The 26,960-nt window shown below is 40.2% G+C and overlaps 1 protein-coding gene across 1 annotated transcript; it reads left to right on the plus strand.

Annotated features, from left to right (window-relative positions):
• The first annotated feature begins 8 nt into the window (after positions 1–8).
• tmem59l (transmembrane protein 59-like) lies at positions 9–12,026 on the plus strand. Its single transcript, XM_008407106.3, has 8 exons — positions 9–355; positions 1,504–1,609; positions 1,958–2,052; positions 2,237–2,389; positions 7,956–8,061; positions 8,275–8,389; positions 8,852–8,969; positions 10,117–12,026. Exons 1-8 carry the CDS (start codon positions 14–16, stop codon positions 10,273–10,275), a joined length of 1,194 nt encoding a protein of 397 aa, XP_008405328.1. The 5' UTR covers positions 9–13; the 3' UTR covers positions 10,276–12,026.
• The last annotated feature ends 14,934 nt before the right edge of the window (positions 12,027–26,960 follow it).

The raw sequence follows: 26,960 nt of genomic DNA on the forward strand, positions 1-26,960 counted from the left end.
GCGTACGTGCAGAATGGTGATGATGCGCGTGACGCCACGAGCAGGAGCGGATCGGAAGAGCAGCAGACAGACAGGACCCGAGCCGAGCCGAGGCAGCAGCAGCAGCAGCAGCAGCAGCACCATCCCAGGTAGCTCAGTGCGGGTTGAAGGCCGACTCTCCGCTCCTCTCTCCAGGCTCCCTCAGATGCTCCGGTTCGGCGGCAGCATGCGCGGCTTCTTCCCCGCCCTGCTCTCGGTTCTCCTCGCCGGGCTCGCTGCCGCGACATCCTCGGATCTGTTTGACAACCAGCTGGGTGACATCAATTACTGCAAGAAGCAATGCCAGCTCACCATCAAAAACAAAAGCCCCGCTAAAGTAAGTTGCTCCCGTGCGCTTAGCTGTCTTTGAAAGGAAAATCCCGTTAGCACTGGCTGAAAGCGGGTTCGATCCTCATCATAACCTACATTTCATCAGCGACATCAGCGTCTTTTATAACGAGCTGTTTTCGGTTAGTTACAGTGTGAAGAATGAATAGCTGAGGTAAACGCATTTCTGCGCAGCTAGATCCAGGCTCGGACATTTCTCTGCATCTTCTTGGATGCGCTTTACGGCGCGCACAATTTAGGCCGAAAAGATGCAGCTCGCTTTCGTCTGCGCCCTGGAGGCAAGTCCAAGATGTGGAGTGCATCCAAGGCTCGCACCGTGATTTAACCTACTCAACACTGCACCATGACAGATTAGGATCAGGGGATACCAGTTAGTGACAGTTTGCGGTTCTGCGCACAGAAGGAGGCCAAGCTGGACCCGAGCGGGATGCGGGGATGGAGGACATTTTTCTTGCGGTTTCTTTGATCTAATGCGGCTAAATCCGCAGCCTTCATCCGCTCTCCCCTCCCTCTGCTTCTCCGCTGCCTTCAGGTGCGGTTCAAGACGTCCTGCAAGGCTGCGAGGAGCAGACCTGCAAAGAGGGCTTTAGGTTTTATCGCACGCTTGAGAACTGTGCGACGCGAAAGAGTAAGGATGTTTATGATGCATATTAATCGGCCTGCTTTTGCTTATCGTGTTTTTGGGAAATGCATTCAAACCAAATATCGTTTGCTGAAAAACGAGCAGTTCTTATCTCGGTTTTCTCCGAATCGTCAACAATCCCCTCCAGAAAAGATGCTGAAAAAGCTGCAGCAAATATTTCAGAGGATCTCTTTGTCTCGCCCGTGCTCGCAGTGGACGCTAGAGGGTGCTGTTTCTACCAACCGCTCCCCTCCCATCCCCCTTCCCCCACCGTCACATTAAACTCTTCACAAGTCTGAAACAGCCAGCTTGCTCATTACCACACGTTTTCCCTGACAGTGTCTACGGTTCTGTTATGAACTGTATATGACAGCCCATAATATGACAGCCGCACTGTGTCATTAACTGATGCCGTGCTCCATCCGTGTCACATTCTCAAACAAACTTAAGTGGACTTTCTCCCAGACTACCAGGGGATGTTTCTAATTTTGTTTCCCTCTCTGTCTGGCTGGTAGGACTCCATAATGAACGCCTGTCACCGCGGCTGCCGCCTCTACTCCATCTGCCAGTTCGTCAATGGGGACGCCGGCTTTAATACCAGCAAGGAGGAGTGTCAGGGAGGTGAGTCAGTGAGGCGATCTTTGCATGGGACTGTTTGTCTTTTTGTCCCCAGATAGAATAATTTCACAGATATTGCATCACTGATGGAGACTTAAGTGACCGATGGGTCAATTTGGAGTGTTTTTTTATTGATATTTTCTTCCAGCAAGAGGCTGCTCACCTTTTTCAACTGTCATATTTAAAAATCAATCATGTAATTTGCCATCCATGCAGGTGTTCGGTTTCAGTGGAGAGTGAATTCTCTCCAGCAGAAGCAAATTCTCCCTCGTTATCACGCAGCCTGTCCGTTATTCTGTCAAATTTTTTATTATTTTTTTCATACAACTGTCCTCCTCTTTTTCTGTGCAGCTTGCCAGGAGGCATACATCAAGCTGCTGGAGCAGGAGGCCTGCAGCACCGGCTGTGCCAGCCAACCCTCTGAACCTGAGATCATGAGGAGGAAGGTGAGGGAAGGCTGCTCCGTACACAATAAATTCACACTCCCATACCTACGTGCTGCTTTTCAAAACGAGCGTGACTCACCAGTCGCCGCTGAAAATTACCATTGCAGACACGTTTGCATACACACTGAGGTCAGCCAGGCTTTTCTGGGTTTAACTGTTTGACCTGTTCTCATCTCTCTGGCAGCTGAGGGCCATGACCTTGCGCCCGAAGCCCCCCTCTGTGATGGAGGCCGTGTCCAGCTGGTGCAACGACATCGTCAGCTCTGCCCAGAGTTTCATCTCCTCCACCTGGACCTTCTACCTGCAGGCCGACGACGGCAAGGTTGTGGTTTTCCAAGTAAGAGGCCCCGACGAGATCTTAAAAAATTATTTTTAATTTAAAAAAAGACAACTTTAATGCAAAGTAATTATTTACGAGGCAGCTTGCACTTAGGTAGAATATCACCGATTCCGAAATGTTTGTTTTTATATTTTCTTATAAAATCCCATTTTCTTATACTTTTTCAAAACCAACAGAGGCTTGTTCGATTAACTTCAGTTCGGTAAACCTGAGCCACTACGCAAGGCAGAAACATCCAATTCTTATTTGATTTCTTAACAGAACGGTTTGGTTTAAATTCGGCTCACACCAATCGAATTAATTCAAAAATACTCCAGTGAAATACACAAGTGATACTATCACTGCACTGTGAAATGATTTCACCCTCTCACAAACTTCTTATGCACTTTTTCCTCATACTTTAATATTTCAAATGATCATACACATTTTAATATTAGATCACAAAATACATTTTAAATTCCCTTCATTTTTAAGGGAAAAGATTTCAAACCAAAATGACTGCATGAAAAAATAGAATTTCCCTTCCCTTATTAAATCATAAATTAACAGTTATTATCTGAAATATTGGCTTTGTTTTTTTTAGTCACTTTTAAATTATAATCAAGTCAGTATAGGCCAGTATAATCAAGAAATTCAAAAGTACCCGTCTGACAACATGAAATAGGCTAAAAGATGCCAAAAGGCAACACACTTACACAGATCTAAAGAAATTCAAGAGCAGATGGGAATCGAAGGCTTACCAAACCATTTCTAAGCTTTGGGCACTCCAGTGAACCACAATGAGAGCCTCATCCACAAATGGAGAAAACATGGAACTGCGATGAATCTTCCCAGGAGTTGCCAGTTTACCAAAATTACTTTGAGAGCATGTGGACGAGTCAGTCAGGAGGTCTCAGTAAAACCCAGAACCACATCTGAAACTCTGCAGGCTTCACTTGCGTCATTTAATGTCAGCGTTCAGGATTCAACAATGAGAAAGACGGCACATGAATATAAATTGCATCCCTCGTGTTCACAGGGGAAAATCACCACTAACCAATGCAAACACAAAGGATGCTTCTCAAATTTACCAAAGAAAATCTTGATTTTCCAGAAAATGTCCCTAAATGACTAAAATGTTTGTGGAGCTATTCTGCGGAGAGACGAGACAAAGGGAAACCTTTTGGAAAGTGTGTGTCGCGTCACATCTGGCATAATAGTACTACATTTTTCACACACACACACAAAAAAGATCAAATTAATTGTTAAATATGGTGGAGGGAGTGTGACGGTCTCTTAATGCTTCCTTAGTTCATCACCTGGTTGACTTGCTGTAGGTGATTCCATTAGAATTAGAATTGGCCTAGTCAAAGTTCAAACCTAAATCTGTAAGATTTGAAACGTAAAATGTACAGGAACTCTCCTCCTTATCTGACTCAACTGGTACTATGTTGCAGGGGGAGAAAAAACATGTTTCAAGATTTCTGTCTCTTAGTGTGACAAGTTGGAAGAAAAGATCCCAAACATTTCCAGCTTTACCTGCAGTGGAAGGTGGTTCTATAAAGTAGAAGAGATCTGAATATATATATATGAACTCCACCCTTTTCGGGTTCTTCTCTCTTCCTTTCTCCGTAACCCTTTTCTTCCACTTCATGATTATGTTCTACATTGGGTTGGTCTATTTGTAGAAAATGCTCTGAAGTTTGTGGTCATATTTTGCATAAAAATGTATCAGTCCCTTGGATTCTCTAGTTATTCTATTTCTCAAAATGAGAGGTAGCCATTTTTTTTGTTTCACATGGTTGTAATTTGGGGTTTAAAGGAACCCAGCAGACCCCTGTAGATTATTTGATGCTGCACTCTGTTTCCTGTTAAGATTGGGAATTATACCCTCGACTCTATGCCTCTCTTAGAGTTGGGCAGAGTGCCAGCAGCTGTCTCACCCCATTTGGCGGCCATCGTGTACCGAATGTGCAGCATGAGTGAGCATGCAGCTGGGCAGGGAAAGGTGGCTGAAATGTGACAGTGACAAGCTCTTTTCCTTTATTCTCACACAACTTTAAGGTTTAAAAACATCCTCTTACATGATGCCATGACGCTCAGTTTTATGCTCTGATAACCTCGTTGGTGAAGTCACAATAAAATGGGACACAATGCAGAGGACTGCTGAATGTGGCAATTACATTATTATTAGAAGTAAATTCCCACACTTTAGAGAAACTTTTACCAAAAATCTTAAAGGGACAGCATATAGATTTGTTATAATTGCACTTTCCTGAAACATTTTGACCAGTTTTTCTTAAGCAACTAGGGTAGGTGTATTACATTTGAGATTGCGTCCATATAAAACATTCTTCGCCATGTTTAACTTTGAAAAGTAAGATTCATGCAACTTTATTTATTTATTTTTTTTACAAACATGCAACATTGCATTGCTTTCTAGAGGAGTTTTAAGAATTTTAAACTAAAGTCAACACAATAAAACATCTACCTATTGAAGCTGTAAAAAAGATTTGCTTTGCTAAACCACCAGGCTGCACAATCAAACCCTGCAGTTTAAAAAAGCGGACCAGAAACCTGCATCTCTGTCGTGTTTTTTTTTTTTTTTTTTTACTGTTTGGATGCATGGATGACAGTTTTAGCTGCATAATTGACCGTTTCAGAGGGAAATGATAGTGTTTATGCACTCTAACCCTCACAGAAGTGCTTCTGTATGAAAAGAGCCCTCTTCATGTGGGAATTCAGGATTGCGTGTGAGGATTGGTGCGCCGACTTGGCTGTCGGGCAATGCATCCATCTCAGAGTTGCTTTTGGACTCGGTGACGGATATTTGCATGCAGAACAACACTGTGAAGGGAAGTCTGCCTCAGCAGGGCTGTAGGGAACTTATCAGGCCTATGTTTAGCTTGCAGTTGATACACTGCCAGAAATGTGACAGGTTCAGACTTAAAAAAAGAAAAAAAAATCCAACACACTGAGGGATGGCAAAGGTGGGAAACGCTCTCTGAAATACAAATTACAGTATGAGAATATCCACAAAGACCTGACAATCTACAAGCAACCATTGCTCTGGTTGTGTCTAACTTTGTTTTCAGAAATACACATTTGAAATGAGATACCAGATGTGCAAAAAAATAAAAAAAGCTCCCCCCTCCCCAACTCTCTGTCATTAAATCAGACCGCACTTCTTTTTTTTAGGATCATTAAGATGACCATGACCATAATTTTGTTGTTTCTGTTTGCTAATTGCCAAAATAATGAGAAAATAATGAGACAGAAACAAGTTTTTATAGGTTTCCATTTGGTAGCTTTGCCTTTTAAGAGTATGGCTTGGATGAACTTTCTCAGTGTCCTTCTACAAGAGTTTCCCTATTGTTTGCTGAAATTTTGGCCCATTCCTGATACAACCTGTGTAACCGAGTCAAGTTTAAATTTATTGTCTAACTGGAAGACTCATTTGTATCCAACTAAAAGTTTTTTCTCATCATGATGCAATGTACGTTTATGAAGTAGCTAACACTTGTCCCTCCTGCAGCAAACAGGCCCATCTGGGGATGTGCTTAGCAAATTAGCCGAGGCTGTAAATGTTTTGTTTTTAGCACTTATCCCCATGCAAGTAAACAACAAGGAAAGATAGAAGGAACGCTCAAAAGCAAGATGCTGCTGCAATTGTAGTTTCTTCAGAGCACAGGGCACGTCTCCCAGAACGAAAGGGTTGGTTTTAAGTTTTTTGAAGCGAGGTTCTGTCAGGTCAACATCAGTAATAATTCTAGAAAGAGAGAGAGACTTGGGTTTGGTGGGAAGGTGGAGAGCGGACAGGTTGCACAGAAGAGTTGAACAATTAGGAGCTTTGAGGTCGTCAGTCGTTGGGTTTGGGATGACAAGCAGGTGGGCAAAAGTTGAGCTCTCCATGGCGCCCTCCAGTGGAGATGTGAAGAACTACACAGAAAAACCCAACCACAGATATCGAAACGAGGAGTGATCAAAGCCAAGAGAGACAAAATGTGTCTGCAGTCTAAAATAACTAAAACAAAAAAAAAAAAGATCATAGCAATAGGATAGATCGCCATGTTGGCCGATTTAAAGAGTCTGCAGTTTTAGCTGTACGATCCAGTGTGACTCAGTGTGGATTTGTCTTTGTTGATAATGCATCTAGCACAGGGGTCTCAAATCCCGATCTAAAAACTGGTGTCACGTAGCTTTTATATGTGTTTGTTTCACTACACCTGGATTAAATGACGAGGCCATTATCATCGCTCCGTAGCACTGGATGCTTCCTGAGGAGGCAATTCAGCCACTTGACGCTGAATTGTGTTTATGATGGGGTGGGATGACACAACTAACAGGCTCAACTAATGTAACAACAAATAATTTAATGTCAGACAGTTAGGGGAGTTAGCTGTATAGTTAGATGTGTATATATATATATATATATTTCCTGTCAGAGCGTTTTACACTGGTGCTTCATCTGGTTTCAATGCGCTCGGTCAGAAAAACATGACTCACGAGAGCTTTCCTGAATTCAGCTGTAAAACTGCCTTTTCATTTTGGCATTTTTGGGAGTTGAACTAACCTTTCATTTCTCCACTGTGACTCCGGGAAGCTGCGGCACTTTGTTGTCTCAGACTAGTGATTGGATTTGGTTGGCGCAGACCAACATTTTGATGCTACTCTAGGAGGTTCAGATCTGGATGAAAACACATAAATTATTACATGAACAGGGGAAAAAATAAACCAGTTGGGAGGATTCAAGCTGCAGCGGGAGATGATTTACCGTTAGGTGCACATGCATGTGTGTGTTGTTGCTGAGGCCAGCAACGCTATTATTAAAAGTGACTGCAGCTGCTGCTGTAGGGAAAAGAGGGTCAGCAGTGGGAAAGCAAAATCCTCTTTTAATGAGTCCTCTGGGTGAACCAAACACACAGCAGTGAAAACAGTGACGACAGGCAATCTGTGTTTTAGATGCATTTTTTTTAAATAAACTACCTCAGTACTAAGTTAAAACCCATTTAAGTGAGTGAAATGAAATGAAGGAACACAGAAAATCTTAAATAAATAAAAACTGAGCTTCAGGGAAAGTTATTAGTGCTCATAAAATCCCGATGTCAAGATGGAAACATTTAGTTTACCAGCAAATTATTGTATTCAAAAAGTATGTATGTATCCCTTACTTTTTCTGTATGCTTTCTAGTCACATTTAAACATTTCAGATCATCAAACATTTTTTGTGGGATAAAAATATGATCTGAGTTAATACAAAAAGCAGTTTGGAAATGGAAATGATATATTTTTGCACCAGAAGCTAAAGCTGTCAACCCAATCTTGAGGGATGCCATAAAGGTTACAGATTATTATTTATATAATTCTTGTAGAACAAGGGGCATAACATGCTTTGGTATGATCTTTTGAACTATTGTCTTAAGTGGTTTATCAATCATGTTCTGTCTAGAATAACAGCACAAATCCAAAATCTACATAGTAATGAAGAAGTTTGGAAAGTTGTGCATGAAATCGGTGAAAGTTTCCTGTCTATATTTCCACTCATGGCTAAATATCTTTCTGCTCTTGCTTGTTGTGACGTCAGAGCCAGCCAGAGATGGAGTACTCCATGCCGGAGCTGCAGGCTCCTCGATCCAGTGTGGCTGACAAACCCTGGCCTCAGGTCCACTCCCACACCCAGAGACCCCATGGTAGGAACCTTTTCACAACGCTTACAAACAGTGACGTGACTCGGATCAACAGTTTGGCCGTAACAATCTGTCCGTCGAGCCGTCCTGGTTTCCTGCATGAAATCCCAACATGTTGCATTGAACGTCGTTGATGTAATGTGGCAAAACGTGAAAGAGTTGAGTGAATATTGAGCGTGTCAGCAAAGCGGAGAACTTCTTCTAATTGCCTGGCAGGCGTTAAGGGGCGAGGAGAAAAAGGAGCAGGCAAGTCGGCGATCAAAGGGAAGCGCCCCGTCCAGCACGCAGAGGACGCTGCAGCTGACCACGACTTCCTGGGCTGCATGTCAAGGTCAGAAACCTTTGAGAGAGAGAGAGAGAGAGAGAGAGAGAGAGAGAGAGAGAGAGAGAGAGAAATATATATATTTCTGGTGACCTGGTTCACATGATTAAATGATTCAGAACTTGTTTGTATCGAATCTTATTCAGAATCACCACAGCTTTCCACTCGTTCTTTGTTCTTTTTCCTCCTGTTCGGTTGTAGCTTTTGATAATCTTTGTGGCACCAGTCCACAGTTTGAAATGCCTCCTGTTGGTAATATTTGACTGAAAAAAAAATGTCAACATACGATCATAACTGGGATTATCCCCATCTCTGGACACCGAGCCGTGTACCAGTAGACCGCACTGGTTGGCTTGCAGTAAACAAGTGACAACATTTGACAGAGAATGTTAGATGTATTTTTATTTTGGACTGGTCTGGTTATGAATCTTTTTAGTGTTTCAGTGTCTGTCTCCCTCTTCCTTGTTGCAGACGCTCAGGTCTTCCACGGTGGATTTTAGCCGCTTGTCTCTTCCTGTCCATCATGGTCATGCTGTGGCTGAGCTGCGCCAGCCTCGTCACCGCACCGGAGCAGCACATCAAGACGCAGGTACTTATTCAGAAGAGCATCGCCGTGTTCTGTCCCCTGCTGTATTCTCCTCCTCTGCCTGCAGTTTTAGATCACTGCTGTGATATTAGCGGAAATCCAGGAAGATGAATTACAGTGTTTTCTGTTCAGTTTATTAAATCCCTCTTCATCGTCGAATCCTTGTTATGCAACATATATTTTAGTGATTAAATAGTTTTAAGCCTTGCCCTATGTCGACCCTCTTATGCTGTTTGTGATTCTGAATTATTAGTTGTTTATTAAAATATTAACAAAGTATTAGCAGTGCACAGTACTGTTTCACTGCTAAAAATGTGCAGCAGCTATAAAACATCTATTAGACAAAATTTCTTGTTTATTATCTCTCTAAATGTGTCATACTTTCTCCTCTGTGCATATCAAATAGGTCGATACATGTTTAGCTTAAGTTGTTTTCACAAGTTAGACGATTAATAAGGCTGCACAATTTTTGGAAAACAATGATTATTCTCCTTATTCTCCATTAAAGAGAAAGTACACCCTCCAATTTATAGTTTTAACATCTAAACGATTCTGTCTTATTTTATCTTAAAATAAATATCCCTCTGACAGCAATTTTGATTGCTACATTACTGGATAGAGCAAAAAATGAAAAAAAAAATGCCTTCATTTTCATTTGTTTTTAAACACATCAAAATAAATGGCAAGATAGGGAACAGATTTGCTTAAATATGACTGGGTTACAAAAACTATTTTTTGAAAGTTGTCTATGTTTTTTCATCTGAATTAGGACTGTTTTGCACCGTTGAATCCAAAAATGATCAATTTTTCTCAATCAGGTTTGATTTTCATTCTAATTTGATTTAGAAACTGACTAAATTGATTACATTTTTGTGACGTTATCAGTTCATTTCCATTAATATTTCTCATCCAAAAAAGGATATAGGAGAAAAAAAAAGTTTTCTAACAGAGCGTAAATGTTTGCAACTTGGATTTCTGTAAATTGTTGCAAGCTGAATGTTGACCTGATTGAGCAAAAACCAATGTGATTTTTGGATCCAGTACATCAAAATGACCCTAAAACAGTTGAAAACCCAGACAATTTTTTTGGCCAGTCATGTTCTCGTTCGCTCTTTGCTATATTGTCTTTGCTTTTCCTTGCATTTCTCAGCTGAGCATCAATGGAGATAAGGAGTTCATGGAACATGTGCACAAGGTCAACCCTTTCCATCTGAGCTCCATGATCGCCGTCAGCGTGAAGCAGTCGGAGGAGACCCAGGAGGCAGGACCGCTTCCGGTCAAGGTTGATCTCAACAAAACCTGCGTTTAGAGAGAAAGCGGCCGTTTCTCGTTACTTTTGGTAAAACATGTGGCCTGTCATCAACGCGCCACTCAGCAGAGTTTTTAAAATACGTTTAATATATATATTAAAAAAAAGCACGGCTCCATGTCCTGTTTACTCAGAATGATCAATAACATCTCGTGTCAGCAGGATGTTTTTTTAATTTCTTTTTCAGTTTTTCATTGTACAGTCCACTTTTCTGCAAGTTCATCCTCACATTACCATTAACGATCCGCTTCGCTCACCGGCGGAGAGACGCAGCCCTCGTCTCACGTCCACACACGAGACGAGCAGAGAGAGGATGGATTACAGCCGAGAGCTCCGCCGTCATTCGTAATGTTGAGCTTGGACAAATGCACAGATTCGTGTTAGATTTAATTTATCTCATTTGCGCAGAGTTGGGATTAATTAAAACGGCTCGCTCAGACTCGAGAGATGAAAGGCGGCGCGAGAGAGGAAGATGAATGAAAGGTGAGCAAAGTACTTGACAGCGCCGTGGGAAACAAACGCAGTAACAAATACGCAGTTTATGATCTGTTTACATAATCAGCTTTATGAGCTCTTCAGAAATATCGCCTTTGCAAACGGCTCTGAAATTGAAAATCCTCTTCTTGACATCGTTCTCAGGTGAGTAATCCTCACCAGGGAGACAAAAACTAAATTAGCGTCTTTCTGTAATCTAATTCCTGTGCGTTTGTGTGCGTGTGTGTGTGCGTGTGTGTTTGAATAAATCTGCAACAGCACTCATTCATCTACGGAGAACAAATTCAAGCGACAGCATCTGGGCGTGCTGACTGGAAACGGGAAAAGCTGAAGCCGTTATTTATTTTCTTCTTCCCTATTTATTCTGAATCATCGACATAAGTAATCTGCTGAAGTGTTTTGCTGAAGTGCCATGGACATTTAACGCATCACACAAGTGTAAAGGCTCTTTTGTGTATGACCATTGCAGCACAGAGAAACACACAACAGGACAAGATGGCACCAGATACTGTATTAATATAGCTATGATTATTATGATTACTATGGCTCTTATATCACTTCAAGACTTTGTAGCTGTTTCCTGTGCCATGTGCTTTCCAATAGCTGACTATTTTGTATGTCCTAGGAGCACATATTGAAGGATAACCCCTGTAATAATGTGTAATGCAAAGCTTTGAGCATAGACCTTTGTTATTGAACAGAATTGCACAGTCTTAGAGAAGATATTTTGTTTTCCTCTCCGTGCTTTTGGTGTCCTGTAATGCTCTCTTTTAACCCCCCCTCTATGTAGACAATTAACCGTGCATGCAAGTAATAAATCCTTTTTTTTTGTTTTGTTTGTTTGTTTTTTTAGATGATAGTTTGTTCTAAGCACTCGCCATGCCAGTAACGACACTTCTCTATTGTGGACTTGTGATTTTTTAAATTTTTATTCTTATTATTTTTTAATGTTTTATGTGTTCATATTTACAGTTAACCTAAAACATATAATAATGATTTATAGCTAGGACTCTTGATTAAAAAAAAAAAAAAAAAAGCCATCTGATCAGTATATGTGCAGCTTCGAGCTCAAAGTTACAGGATATGAGTTGATTAAATCAAACTGTATTTGTTTATTTTTACCGTTTATTTCCAATGAAATGATACAACATGATGAAATAAAGTGTTTTCACTGTAAATCAATAAAATATGCAAGCGGAGGTTTTTTGTTTTTGCTAGTAAGAAGAATATTTAATAAATGGATGATTGACATTATAGATTCAGTGTCTGTGTTTTTCCTTTTTCAAAGTCTAAACTACTTCTTATGAGAAATAAGTGGTTTTGTGCAAAAGTTTTAACTCAGTCCTAATTTGGTGATACTTCCAGGAAGCCAGACTTTCCTGTATTATTTAAAAGTCATTGGAGGTTTTCCCCCGTTTAAGTTCAGATAATTGAAGGAACCAAGAAGAAGTTCTGGGTTTTAAAAACACAGCTAGAGCAGAAGGACAGTGTCTAAATGTAATGTCAGGAAAAAATAATAATAAAAAAGGCCTCTGCAAAAAGCTAACTGCTTGAGATATGTCTGGAGTTGCTTTTAAGTAAAGTAATGCATCACTTCTTAATCCATTCAAAGACCATTTAGAGCCACCCTCTCCTGCATATTGGTGGGGAACGTGGTATTAACTATCTTGTTTAAGAGCATTTTGACGTGTAGCAGGGAAAGAATCTGGAATCGAACTTGCAACTTTCAGATTCCTCTCTTGCAGTTGAGTCGGAGTCTCCTGTAGATTGTGAGTCACTCCAAGATTTTTGAGGTAATTTTGTCAGCACAGTTTAATTTGCTTTAGTCATAGTGTTTTAATTAAAATGTAGAGTAGCATTTCACCCATTTGTAGTCATTTTACTAGCCATTTCCTAGCCTATTTCCTAGGAGTTTAATCTGGAAAAAAAAAAAATAAACCATAGAAAAAATGTTTTATACCCAGGTCAAATGTTCATCCTACAATGTAGTATAGTTAGTTATGTTTTGCAATACACTATGTGCAGACTTTTTTAAAATATATTTAAAATAACTTTATTTTGATTTACCTGTTCAAAAAGTTCCAAACTCCAAGATCTTAAATGAGATGTTTATATCTTTTTTTTTTTTAAAGAGTGCAGTGCAACTCTAAAACTTCAATTTAGCCTTCACCTTCACCTCAAACATTAAAATTAGCAGCTTTTCAAAATTCATCAGAACTGCTTGACCTGAACAATGCGTTCATAAATGACAATATATTGATTTGGCAATGACATTCATTTAAAAATAATAAAAGCTTTGTGCAAAAAAAAATAAAAATCAAAGAAGCATATCTGAAAATCATTCAGCAACAAAATTATAGCATAAAAATGAAATGCTGTGATTAAAAAAAACAAAAAAAATTCAGCCAGAAATGCATTCAAATGGCGTAGTAAATAAAAAAATCCACTTGGGGGCAGCAAAGTTCATGAAGTTGGACAAGTGCTTCGCGCTTCGTGTTTGTTTTTTAAAATCATATTTAAGAAAATCTAAAGCAAAAAAAGTTCAGAGACCAGAGAAGAATCTGTGGAAAAAAATTCAAATCAAATAATCAGACAAAGAAGATTTGGAGTGCATGAAGGGTTTGTGAACTTGTTTGACAAACAGCTATGTAGCCTTTTGATATACACATTTTCATTAAGATGGTGGAGAGAGAAATCTCTGCAGAAAACATAACAGTTGAAAGCTGCCGCTACAACCAATAAGCAAATAAATGCTACAATTCACTGGCTGCCATCTGGAAACGACATGAAGAGGGGGGTGAGGAACGTGATTTTATTTTTTTACACTGCAGATAACAAACTGTAAATGTAGAGAATCCCAACCTGTTAAAAGGAGAAATGCGAATATGAGGAGAAATAACGGAACAAAGACAAAAAAAAATTGCGTAGGCCTCTTTGTCACGGCATCAAACACAGACCAGATACAATGAATTCCTAATCAAACAGCTCAAAACAAGGCCAGCACAACAGAGCTTCCAGCGCATGTGTCCAATTAGCATAACATGCTGGTTGGCTGTGTGAAAGACACAAAGACAGAAGGAAAATATCAAAACATGCCTTAGCTGTGACACATAATCAAAGGGTGGAAGCTGCACTATGAGAGGGTGTTACATTACATTACCCCTTGATGTCATGACAGACATTCAGAAGTGGGGTTGGTGCAGAGACTTCAGCTGGTCACTGTGCATGATGTGTCAATGTATCATCATCATCATGCATGCAACAAGATGTTCATGTCACAATGGACTATTATGCAAAAATTGGGCAAATGAAAACATCCATCCATCCAGCCAAGTCCAGAAATGTGCTGTAGACAGGAAAATGCAGAATATCTGCAAACTTAGTAACATGGAGGAGGACATGAAGAAACTGATTATGTGTTGTAAAATATTTACCTGCTTCTTCAGATCGACTCCTTCAGATGAAGGAGTGGCAACAATATTTGAAAGTCTTGAGGTGTATCGTTACTTACACAGTGAGAAGTGTGGTTGCATTTTGAAGAAGGGGATTGGGTACAACCTCGTAATATGCCTCAAAGCAGAGGTGGAGCCTAGTCAAAGTCCAGGACATCCCTCTGTTTTGGGTTCTACCATCATTTTCAGGAGAAAACTGTCATGGACAGCAGACATGGAAGCTGAAATCAAATTTAATTTGATAGTAATTCAGCGTTTTCTAGACTTTCCAATTGCACATTAATTCTTTATTTGACTCTTTTTTTCAGGGGCAATTTTTACAGAATTTTTACAGATACAGAATACCTGCTGTATCCAAAACCTAAAATCATACATAATCTACTCTCAGCATTGATGTTTATCCTTTTCAAAAGCCAACTTTTCTTATTGGGCAGTTGGCTGTAGGTGAATCGCCAGGTACATTTTCTTGCTCTGTGGGAAGTAAGTTTTTTTGGATGCACTTTAAACTTTTAAGCTTAATTTTTCTTGTTGTTTGCACCAGATGGTAAATGAAACACAGAGAGACGAAACCGTCCCATTTAAGATTGGGTGCACTCTTCACATGCTTATTGATCCCACAAGTTAAAACCTGTCAGGTTCCAGGTGCACCCAGGAGTAACAAACAGGTGGTGGAGCTTCAAATGGACATGTCGATGAGTTTGAGGAGCGCTGAAAGAGTCAACGTTTAGCCAACATGCAAATCAGTTATGTCAAAACTACAATTAGTCATAAAAACAAATCATTTCGCTGTTGCCTAAATTTTTTTTTTGTGGTAGTTGACAATGAATCCTACAGCACCACTGCCTGCCTGAAACAGCCTGGTTAGTCCTTTCAGTGGGTTCTGGGTTTCCTCTTAGAGGGAAATGTGTGGAAATGCTCCTCAGGGAGGCGCTCTCCGGATGAGGAGCAACCTCATCAACAGGTTTTGGGGAAGAAAAAAAAAATCCTACAGTAGGTTCACTTCTCAAACCCATGTGAGTAAAAAGGTCAAATCTGCGTTTTGAACTCCTCATTCCGAGGAGGATTGGAGCTCAAAATCGTCTGCTATACATTCAGACACTTTAGGTGGAGAGAAGACAATTACCTGCTGTAGCACCACTTCAGTAACTTGACCAGACCGGCCTTCACTCTGTGCACTCTCAAAGGGTTTTGCCTGCAATGGGATATTGTTCGTAACGAACTAGAGAGAGAGCCAGGACAGAGCCTGATGTGATTTGGTGAAATACATCCTTCTGAAGGGTTTATGAAAACTACAGGAACGGGTTGTACCGTCTGTGCTGGTGTGTTGACTCACTGAATGCAAATAGGCAGTGTTGTCCTACTCTTCCTCTGCCTCCTACAATCAGCCGCTCTCTGTTGACGGAGGAGAAGACAAACAGGGATTTTATGGCCACTGCAGCCAGAAACTCGGACAACACGTGTCATGCAAGCGGACGTTTATGACCGGATGAGAGTTGCAACTGTAAATTCACCCACTGAACGCGAATGGCTAATCTATACAACTGGTTCGTTTACCTTTCATTTCGATGATCTCAGAGCGGTTTTTGAAGCATTATTTTTTTTTTTTTAGAAATGCGATCCCTTTATGTTTTTTTTTAACTCACATACGGCATATCAAGTTGAATTATTCTCCCTCACTGCATGTTTTCCTACATCTCAAATCCACATCTCTGGTCATCTTCACATGCCGCTCACTTAATCACCCTCAGGGGGCGCTATGGAACCACGTTAGAGCGCTGGTGGCCCCATTATTACAATTTAATGGTTTATGTGAGTGAAGAGGCAATGTTCCTCTGTAGCTCTCCTCCCTCCCAGCCGCACAGAGCTGTGTGCTGCTCTTATCTGGCCAGACCTGCTGCAGGAGCCAACCTGCAGTGCATTAAACAAGTCACACACGCACACAGGTGAAAACACACACACAAAGCAGCAGCGTGAGTGTGCGTGCGTGTGTTTGGAAATGAGCAGAATAATGAAAGAGGAGTGTGAGATTGTTAAAAGAAAGGAGAGGGGGAGTTCATCAGAGGGACTGATTGGACATTGTAGTGTATATTTGTGAATAATTTATCAGAAATTTTACACTAAGAGAAAAATGATGAAACCGTAACGCAATGATGACGGGACCTGAAGATGAGGCGTACGTTGGCTGGTTTTAATTAAGACGCACACAAACTGGGTTCTGATATTCAAATCAAATTCAATTCACTTTATTTTCATTTCTTTTTTTAATACTTGTTAGCAGGCGGCAGAACAAGTCAGTGCTCTCCTGAGATCTGCCACACGGCAATGCTAAAATCCTTGTGCGGCCAATCGACAAACCCCATGCAGATTAAAACATAAGCAGAACAACATGTAAGACAAGAGCAACAAAGTAAAGAGCAACATCCTAACACCAATTAACACCACTTCGCCACCTGAAAGCTGCGCTGCGTGTCTGACGGCGGCGTGCGGTTCAAAAAGTTGTCGTTCGGTGTTTTGTTCCTGCGGCGGTTCGGTTCTGAAACCGATCCTGGACCGAGGTGCAGCGTAGCGCCACGTACGGAGTCACGATCATCGCCGCAATATTAAAGTGGGCAACAACTAAAAAGGTTCAGCTGACATTGATTCACTCTCTGCATGCAAATGTCCAGTCTAGCAGGCTTCCACTGCCCTTGATGCTCACACCTGCTATGGAGCTTACTGCAGGGGAAAGGAGGCGTCGAGACGACAGTCACCGGTATCAAGATTGACAAAGATTACAGTTTCAAAACAGCTAGTCACACTTCCTTTACAGTTAAAAGTCATTTAAATTGAGACCCATAAGGAAGTGACCAGAAGGCCTACCTGTTGCTGTGCTCTGCCAACAGCTGGTTGACCTGGGATCCATTTTTTTTTATCCCATTTTTACAAGAAAGATGAATTTATCTGTTTGGAGATTTTCCCAGTTGTGAAAAACACAGATAATAATGATAAAAAAAAAAAAATCCTTGGAGAACCGCCCAAAAGGCCGCTTTAAAGCTACATTTGGTAAACCAGGAGCAACGTGCCTGTAAAGCGGCGTACTGCTAGCTAGCTAGCTACGCGAACAAATAGCCTGACCAAGTCATGCAGCTTCCATCAGCTTCTGATATTGAATAGTTTTTACATGTCATAAAGCACTGAACAGCATTGAAATAAAACATAAAATCACAGGACACGTTTTGCACAAAGCCACGACATGCAACAGGAAGTGAAATTATAAGATTCAGCATAATTACTTATACTTTAAAAGTAACAATGTACGTAAAAGGGCCCAGGCAAATCTCAAACGATGGGTCGTTTATACTTTGAAGGATCAAGTCAATCAACCACACACAACCTGAAAGGGTTGACCTCCTTTAGTCATCAGTCTGATGTGTGTAATAATCAACAAATGTTGATTTTGTGAACGTAGATAATGACAGACTGAGTGTTCTGCGAGATCGGACAGGCAGACTGGTGCCTGACCATTTACTGCTTTGCAAGCAAGGGCTACTATTTTCAAAATAAACTCTGAACTCAAGGGAAAGCCAGGGTGATTAATATGAAAATAATTTTTATGTTACTTTAAGAGCAGAATGTTAAGAATGTATCATATTTGAAATAAAAATGACTAATTTCAGTGTGTGTTTAGTCTACGCTCTTGTCTAAGACTACACATCTAAATCAAAACAGTAGCTAAATGCTATTGAAACATTATTTCAAATGTAATAATCAATAGATTACATTATTTTAGCAACTGTATGAGTAATTTCAGCTCTTTTGTTTTAAATGAAAGCAACTAGATCATGTTGGATGTTATATTTAATTTTTTGGGGGTAAATACCCTGAAGCCTTGGTATTTGTACTTAAGATGGTTGTTTTGTTAGACTCTCATAGCGCCTCGTGCTGAATTGTGATGCTAAAAGATAGTTACTCAAATGAGAGTTACACTTCATATCATCTGTATGACAATACTCAGAAATAACTGCATGTTTTCCGAACATCACGCAGTCCCTCCAGTGGGGACACTCCACTGGTCTTCATATCCCCTCACTATCTTTTGCAGGGCCCTCTGCAATTAATGCCTAATGTGTACAAACAATAACTGGGTCTACTTTTATTTGTTTGATGAGTTTGCCTGCCGTAATATTACAAATAAATACTGAACAACCTAAATCTGAAGTCAGAACATCAGATTTAGTCCTCGCTTTTAAAAGAAAATAGAAATATCAGAGCTAGCTAGCTATGAAGCAGTCAATCCTGCAGTTGTTTGACTTATGGAAAGTGTGAGTGAGAAGTGCAAAAGTGAATCTGAATTAGTGTCACATCAGTTTTTGGTGTGGTGGAAAGTTTTGTACACTTGTAAGAGGATGAGATATTTAAACCCTCTCCATCAACATCCCTCTATGTCGGTGTGTGTGTGTGCCTGTGTGTGTGTGTGAAAGCGCTTTGTTTCCAACATGCACACCCTCACACTAAGACAACCAGCTAGACATCCATCCATCCGTCCATCCACCACCCACCGCCAGCACCGGACTTTGTTGGAGCACCAACTTTATTTTCACCTCGACATCTGTCATGAAACCGCACAAAACAAAGAATCAATCAATTCCGGGCACTTTTATCCCCCCATCTTTCAGCCTTTCACAGCCGCAGCAGTCATGCAAGTGCACATGCGGACACAGACGTGTACGTACAGCACGGATGCTACCTGGACTATTAAACTGCGAGCAGCCCGACACGCCGCTCTCTCCAAACTAAGCGCGCAGGCATGAAGCGTCGGTTTCAAGCTCCCCTCTCTGTGAATTGATTCTACTATGAGCCTACACGAACCTCTGCTCTCCGAGCCGGGGAGACTCGAAAGGAAAGGACAGAACCCGGTTCTGGTCAGAAGCGCCTCTTATTTTACCAGGTGTAAAAAGGAGGCTAACAAATTTCCTCAATTGTGCTTAGCGCGATAAAACAAGATAATTAGTCTGTTTCAGTCGGATTCGCGCCGGTTCTTATTCAGCGCCACCCCCGCGGCGTTGAATGGAACATTCCACAATTTATTCCAGGGAAAGACTGACAGTTTTTTGGGTCATGAAGCAGCTGTTGAAGTCAGCGGCCTGTCCCCCCTCCGCTGGAATAAGAAATTAGTTCATTTTAAAGTAAATAACTAAAGCCCGTGGCCGATAAGGAGGAATTATAGAATGACTCGGCCCCCAAAACATTTAAACCTATAAATACGATCCCCCCCCACTCCACCACCCCCATCTCCTCCCTATGCGGCTGCATCATATTATTAAACAGATTGGTGCCAGTCTAACAATTATTACTAACACAACACTGTGTATACTAAGCAACTTATGGAAGAATTACGCTGTGCGTGGTTTGGATCCTGATGGTTGGTATATGTGAGCATTCTAAAAAGGGCCTAATGTAAATTAACATTTAATAATATGAAGCTGATTTTCAGATGTTGGAATGAAATTTAAAGGCCCCTGGAGGTGATATAATGAGGAGTTTATATAAGTGTTATTTCCATGTTGCCAAAATAGGTTCCTGATTATGCTGTTAATGATACAGCAATGATAAAATGGTGTCTAATATTACGCCACCTTGTTGGAATTTGATGCTTGGTGGGAACTCGAGTTTTTCCACAGTGGGCTTTGTATTACTGAGGCTATTTTTATTCAGAACTGTGACATAAACGAGTAGAAGTGTCATAAGTGAGCGATAATTGATCATTTTTTACATTGCCTTACTTATGGTATAGTTACTTTCCTGCTGGTTTTCATTATTGGGTATCTCCCATGTAATTAATTCTCAGCTTCTGCATTTATCCACCCAGTGCAAATGTGATGGAAGTTTTAATGTTTCCAGTATAACATTAACATTAGAAGAACTCTCTGATGTTTACTGTATTTTAAGATGGTTGCGATGTCCACCAGGTGTTTGACCCACCCACATCAGCTGTGAGCTTCAGCCTCTCAGTTTTATTGAACTAAAAACCTGCAGGAAGTAGAACTGGACATTTGGAGTGAAGGAGAAAGATCAATGTGACTATTCAACTTTTACTTTTGAGACCTGTAGAGGTAAAAATAAGGTTCAAAAAGGCAATCTCCATGAATTACATAATGGCTTCATGAAAATATAGGTTTGATTCAGGACAGTTCTGGGACCCATATGGGTCCTTCATGTGCTATGCAATTTGAACTAATTTTCTTAATACCCATATAGTAAGGTTCTTTGTGTGTACAATTTTAATCCCTCTTTATTAGTCACCTTACCTCAGTTTACCTGCTCAGATAATTCTCCAGCTGCACCATATTCTTCTGGTTTAAACCTTTATGTTTTTCTGTTTTTGTTTAGTTTTCCCATTTTTTTATCAAAACCTTCTTTTTTGGAACTAATTTCCCAGGCTGTTAACCTGCATTTGGGTACAAAAAAATGACACAATCATAACAGATAATACCTGAGTCAGGTATAATCACCTTTATATTTTTGTGCAATAAAGCGGTGATAACAACCCAAAACTCGCTGTGACACGAGAAGATCTTTCTGTGACTGGTAGATGGTAACTTAACAAAATGTCAATTTGAAAATTTTTAAAGTATTTTGTAGAAAATAACACAGAAGTGTTACTCTAGTTATTACTCGTCCTAGACTTTTATATAAATTTAGTTTAAAAATTGAGTACATTTTGTGAATTCCTGAGCATAAAGCAAATTCATGAATGTATTTATTGTACACTTTGACTCTCTCGAGTTATTTATGTTTTTGACCTTTTCACAACAGGCTCAAAACAAAAGCCATCTACTCCTTGGACATGTTCCAAGTTTTAAAAGATTGTCCTTAAAGGTAATATAACTAGTGACATAACTACATTCTGATTTTCTGGAGCCTGCATAAATATTACTATAAAAATAGGAAATTAATGAAATTATCACGGAATCAATCAGGTGTGCCTCGTTAGTCCAGAGCAGAATCACATTCAGCATTGATTCTCAGTGTTTGGGTCACCTGGAAGCTCAAATTTTCAGCAGTCTTTTGTTAATGTGTTTCGACCGAATGGAATCTCTTGTCGGTCCCGAAGCGAACCGATGCATTCCAGAGCGAGAACATGGAGTCTCACCAAGCGCTCTGAGACAGCACATGGCATGAAAAACCACTGCTGCCTGTCTGAATCACATCATGTCTGTCACACATTTAACTAAAAACTAACTTCACTGCAGGCGTAAAACTACAAAAGTAAAACTGGACATTTGGAGTGAAAGAGAAAGATTATCCAATAAAAATGGTTTCTCTGTGTTGTTGCATACCTGACTTGGTCTACTGTGAGACCAAGCAGCAGCTAAACTCATCTGTAATCTGATTGGATTGTTAGATCTGAGATTGACATGGCGTCGACCAATCAGCTGAAAGGGAGGAAATCCTTTTTGGAATTCATTCTCGCAAGGGAACTTGAGTGCAGAGTTTTGTACGTATGTTTTGCTTTGTACCAGTTAAAAAAAAGTCACAAAAATGTCAAACCTATGTAATTGGTTTTTAAAATACAATTTTCTTCCACACGTAAATTCTTTGTGACAGGGTTAAACACTGTAAAAACACCGTCTTACAGAATGAGGATGTTAAGTTGTTGGCATCAGCGGCTCAGCCGAAGCCACCCCGCAAGAAGGTGTCGTAGTTAAGCAAAGTGCCAGACAGAGTAAAAAAAAAAGCACAAAGCTAAATGTTGAAATAACAGGAAAAAAAATGCAAAATTTGAGGGAAAGAGAATGAAGAAGAGCAAGAAAAAGTGTTCAGTTTGTCCACCGGTAGCCAAAGCTTGTAGAAGCATAACAATAGAGATAACTCAGGATAACTTAACCTGCTCTAACTATATGAATTTTGATAAAAGTAGAAGGGGTCAGCGTGTGCCTCACGGATTAAAACTGGGAGCTGATTCCACAGGACAGAACCCGATATCAAAAAAGATGCTGCTCTGACATAAATATGTTCCTTGTAGACGCACCATGAGACTGAGTCACTGAACTTGTGCACCTATAGGTCTGTACCTATTATTACCTCTGGAAAAAGTATTTATTCTTTTCTCTAAGCTGCTTTATTAACTACGAATAACTAGCCTTTATTTAATGTAAAACAAGGACTCAGAATTTGTATTAAGAAATAAAACATTTATGTTAAAATTTTTCAAGGTAATAAATGTAGAGCTTCATGTAAAAGTCTGCATTCATCCTTCATTATTGTATTTTCATTTCTGTGTGGCCTTTTCACTTTTTCTGTACTTCTTGTACTGAACATTTTCAAAGTAATATTCTTTTTGATGTTAAAGCCATCAGTCATCTGTGATCTGTTAATTGACAACTTTGCAATGAGAACGTTTAAAATGAGGTGTTTGGGTACTCTGATAAAGCCACAAAGCTAAAGAGAAACAATTTGCTCCAATGTGTTCAGTTGAATCTTTGAAAAAAAAATATTGCAGCATATATGTATACACATATATAGCATTTTAGTACCAATAAGGTAATTTATAAATGCCTGGTACTTCTCTTTTATTACTTGTCCATTGTCATTGTTTTTCTAAGAATACGATATATGTCATGAAAATGTGAGGATAAAGTGACCAAAACATTACAAAAATCATTGAAAAACCCAAAGAAATCATGAGGATGTGTTGTTCAGTGCTACTTTAGAGGAGACAAGAAAGAAATTACACGGGAGTTAAACTTTTTGCAGAGTACTTTCAAAAACTTGTTCTGGATTTCCTTTCCTTGACATCTTAAATATTAGTTTTGTGCCGAAAACCAACAATATTGTGATATTGTGCTGAACAAACGTAGTTGAATATTTATTACTATGTTAAAAACTAAGAAGTAGATTAAAGTTGGTTGCTGACGATCTACACTCGCTTGTTTCTACACCCAAATCCATTGACTTTCTCCACTTAGCACTCCAGACTCCTCTGTTTAATATTCTCCTCATGACTTAAATTGTTTTATGTTGTTAAATGCCCATCTGGGGAAGTGCATTGCTAATTAGCTAAGGCTATAAACGTTAAAGTGTTCTATTTTTGTTAATACTTAACACTTGTCCCCATGCAAATAAACAGTAAAGTAGAAAGAAGACTTGTCCACCTAAGCCAGCGGTCTCACATTTATTCCTTCCTCCATCTCTTCTTCCAGTTCCCCTCCCACCGCCCTTCCTGTCTGCCCAGAGTCACCAGTCATCCACCGGCATGCGTCCCTCCTCTGGTTATAATTGAGATCATATGCCGAAGCCGGCGCTGAAACCCAACACGGGACGTCCACATCAAATAAAACCTGCTGTCAGCAGCGGGGCCCGGCTCCACCAAGTGAAACCATATCTGAGTCCGCCTCACCAGCACGCCATAAAATGTTAGCCCAGAGGACCGACAGACATATAGACAGATGGACCACACCTCTGTTAAAGACATTTAATTCTCCGTCTGTAAGGCTGAAGGTTCCGTCAAGTACGGGTTCAGGTGTTCGTCAACGTCTGAGGGGGAAGTTCTCCGTCTTTTTCCCACTACTTGCTCTGTCAGTCACACACCAAAAAGGGGGATCCTCAATGCTCAATGCTGAGGGCGGCGAATGACTTGCTGATTGTTTCAACTTTTTAAAATGTTTACTATACACACACATTCAATGAATTGAATTATTTTGTATTTTTTACGAACAAGCTGAGAAACTAGTTGTGCAAAAAAAATGTGCAATATAGCAAAATGCAAACATGCCAGAAATTTGGATCTGTCTAATTCACAAAGTCTTCGCCTAAAGGAATATTTGTTGCTGCTAAGCTGATAGTGGCTCCCTGTGTATTGTGCCTGCATCTGGTGGATAATCCATTGTATCTTTTGTTTATTTTTATATTTATAAAAATTGCAGCCTGACAGATTAGTTGTTATTTGACTTACAGGGTGAAATAGTACTAGTATTTTGCAATCAGTGCTAATTCTGATGCACAACAGGAACAAAACTTTGTTCCACTGCTGGCTTTACTAAAATATTGCACTGATTTCATGCAAGGTATAATTCATCTTCTTTCCTCTTATATTTCCATGATCTCTTGAGTGAATTGCCAAAAACTTAAAACGTTTTTGTTGGCACCTTAGAAAGCAAAAGTTATAATTTTTAAAATTTCAGTCTATCACATTCAGAGGTTAGTAACTCAAGTGATATAACTCTGCATGTAAGACACGCCTTACCTGGCCAGGAGTCATGTTTAGGCCAAGGAAAATCCCAATTCTTCTAGTGGGAGAAAACTTGAAGAGCCTTTTCACATTTCCTAAATGAAGACAAGATGCAGTGGTGTCAAACAAAGCACAAATGTTTCTTTTCTGTTCCAAAAACATCTAAATTACTTGCTTATTCACAACAGCTATCTGCACATACATTTTTTTCAATAATACAGTGAGACGCCGTTCTAACGGTTTTGAGGCGAGTTCTTCGTACTGAAATATACTGAGATCTGAAGCTTGCAGTGAGGAAACCAACGTCTCTTTCTCTCCTTAATATTTGCGACTGGTGTGCTTGTGTTGGATTTTTGAAGCAAAAAACAACTGCGACTCGACGCTAAGAGTGCAAATTGCTTTCACCGGATCCCCTTGATTGGTGTGTTTGTGACATTCAGCGAGTGCCTTGCTTTGTCAACGAGCTGCTGAGACAGAGCAAATATTGTCCATTCAGGTTGCACGAAAATTGAGGTAATATGATGCATCAGTGGATGAGGACAGAGAATAAGTTTAGGAATTGGACGATAAAATCAAGATCAAAATGTGTCCAAAAATGTGGTTTTGTTGGTATATTTTGCAACAAAATACACCTGAAGTAAAGAATGAGTCATTCAAATCATTTTTTCTTTTGTTTTAATTCTTAGTTTGACTTTTCTTAGATGTTTTTTAAAATAATTTCCCTTTGCTTTATCAACAGTAGGGGCACCTATAACACGCAAACTGACTTATATTCAAATGCAGCACTGAAGTTCTGTCTCTTGTAATTTAATCTCACCCATTAAACTATTTTCTAAGTCAAACTTTTTTTTAAGATTGGCATGGGCATTCAGATTTTGAGGTAGGGTTGATAGATGACTCTGTCTTAAGGGCCTAGCATGGTCAAACCAAAGTCGAATTGTTGATTCACACACACATTTCACAGTACACGAGCTCCTGTGAAACCCCGTGTCCCCTGCAGCGGACGTCATGGTGTTTTGTCATGAGTGGCTTGCAGTAGCATAGTAAACAGTGATCATGGCAGAGAGGAACAACTGTTATGAGTTCACACGTCTGAAGGAGGAGGAAACGATGACTGACGAGCTGCAACATCTCATTTTATTTTCCATATTATTAAAAAAAAAAAAAAAGGCTGGAAGGCGTCAGTGGGACTCTCACCCTCTGGATTGGACCGGAACCGATCAAGAGGAGTTTAATGTTTCAGACCAACAGTTTGCATCGGACATTTGCTACTCAAAACTATCCTGGCTTCTGTGTTTTTGTGCATCTTCTAAAACCCCCAGTCTGCCTCAAAAGATGGACGCTCACACTGAACCACTTTGTGCTTTCTTCCTCGTAAGACCAAGTCATTCCTTCCCACCTTTACCACATGCTTGGTCAGCATGAGGGACTCTCCTGCGAGCCTCTTTATCCAACTGGCTAAAAGTCCTTTTGACAGAAAACCTTTCAAAAGTCGGCAAAAGAAACTCCACTTGACTGCAATTGTTTTGTAATTAGCATACTCTATGCAACTGAATTTGTATATTTGAACTGTTTTTTTAAACATGAAATTTAAGAAAAAAAAATCCTATTTCTAAAATGTTTTGAGATGACAATTGTGCTTTAAACTCAAATTAACAAATGCCTCAGTGCTGCTGATGCAATTAATGTACTGTGACTTTCACACCTTCAGAATACCGAAATCCAAAATGGCCTCATGGTGGCAGTTCTGAGCGCCATTGCCTTGCATCAAGAAGATCCGATATGTGATTGCTGCCTTATTTGCGTGGAGTTTACATGTTCTCCTTGAGCAACCACTGATTCTCTCTGTGTACTTCGACTTCGTGAAAAAGTCCAAAAACGTGACCTCTTCGCTAAATGGTTCCCCTGAGTTGCCCTGTGTGAGTGTATCTATGTTTCTCATAAGCAGCCCCTCCGCCCCCATTGCCAACCCACCCACTCATATTGCAGAGCACATGTAGGCACAGAGGAGCAGGTATAAAGAATGAATGAATGGTTCAAAGACCTCACAACATGTAATTGACCAGAACTATTGCAAAAAAACAAAAAAAAACAACTTGTGCTCAGCTGGTTGAAACAGATTCATCTAAACATGACTCTGACGTGTTAATAAGATATTTTCAGAGATTCTTGGACTATCAAAAATCTTCACAACATTAAAACACACACACACACACACACACATATGCTGTGCAGCCACTCCCCTGCTGTATATCGCAGATGCAGCAGCACCAACCGTTCCTCAACAGATACGACTGCGATTGAATTGCCCTTTAAGTCCACATGTCTGAGCAGAAAAGATAGAGATCCAGAGAGCCGGAAGATAGATGGAGCGCTGGCAATGACTGTACGGCCGCTGGAAGCCACGGTGTCCTGTTGTTCGTCAAGTAGTCTGGAGATCAGATGCTATCGGGCCAGGAGGTGTCTGCTCTGCGCCGAGTGCCACACACAGCAGTGAGTTTACGTAAGGGATAAACAGTGACCCTTGG

This window comes from Poecilia reticulata, chromosome 4 (genome assembly GCF_904066995.2).
Source record: "Poecilia reticulata chromosome 4, P_reticulata-male-v2, whole genome shotgun sequence".
Taxonomy (NCBI): Eukaryota; Metazoa; Chordata; class Actinopteri; order Cyprinodontiformes; family Poeciliidae; genus Poecilia; species Poecilia reticulata.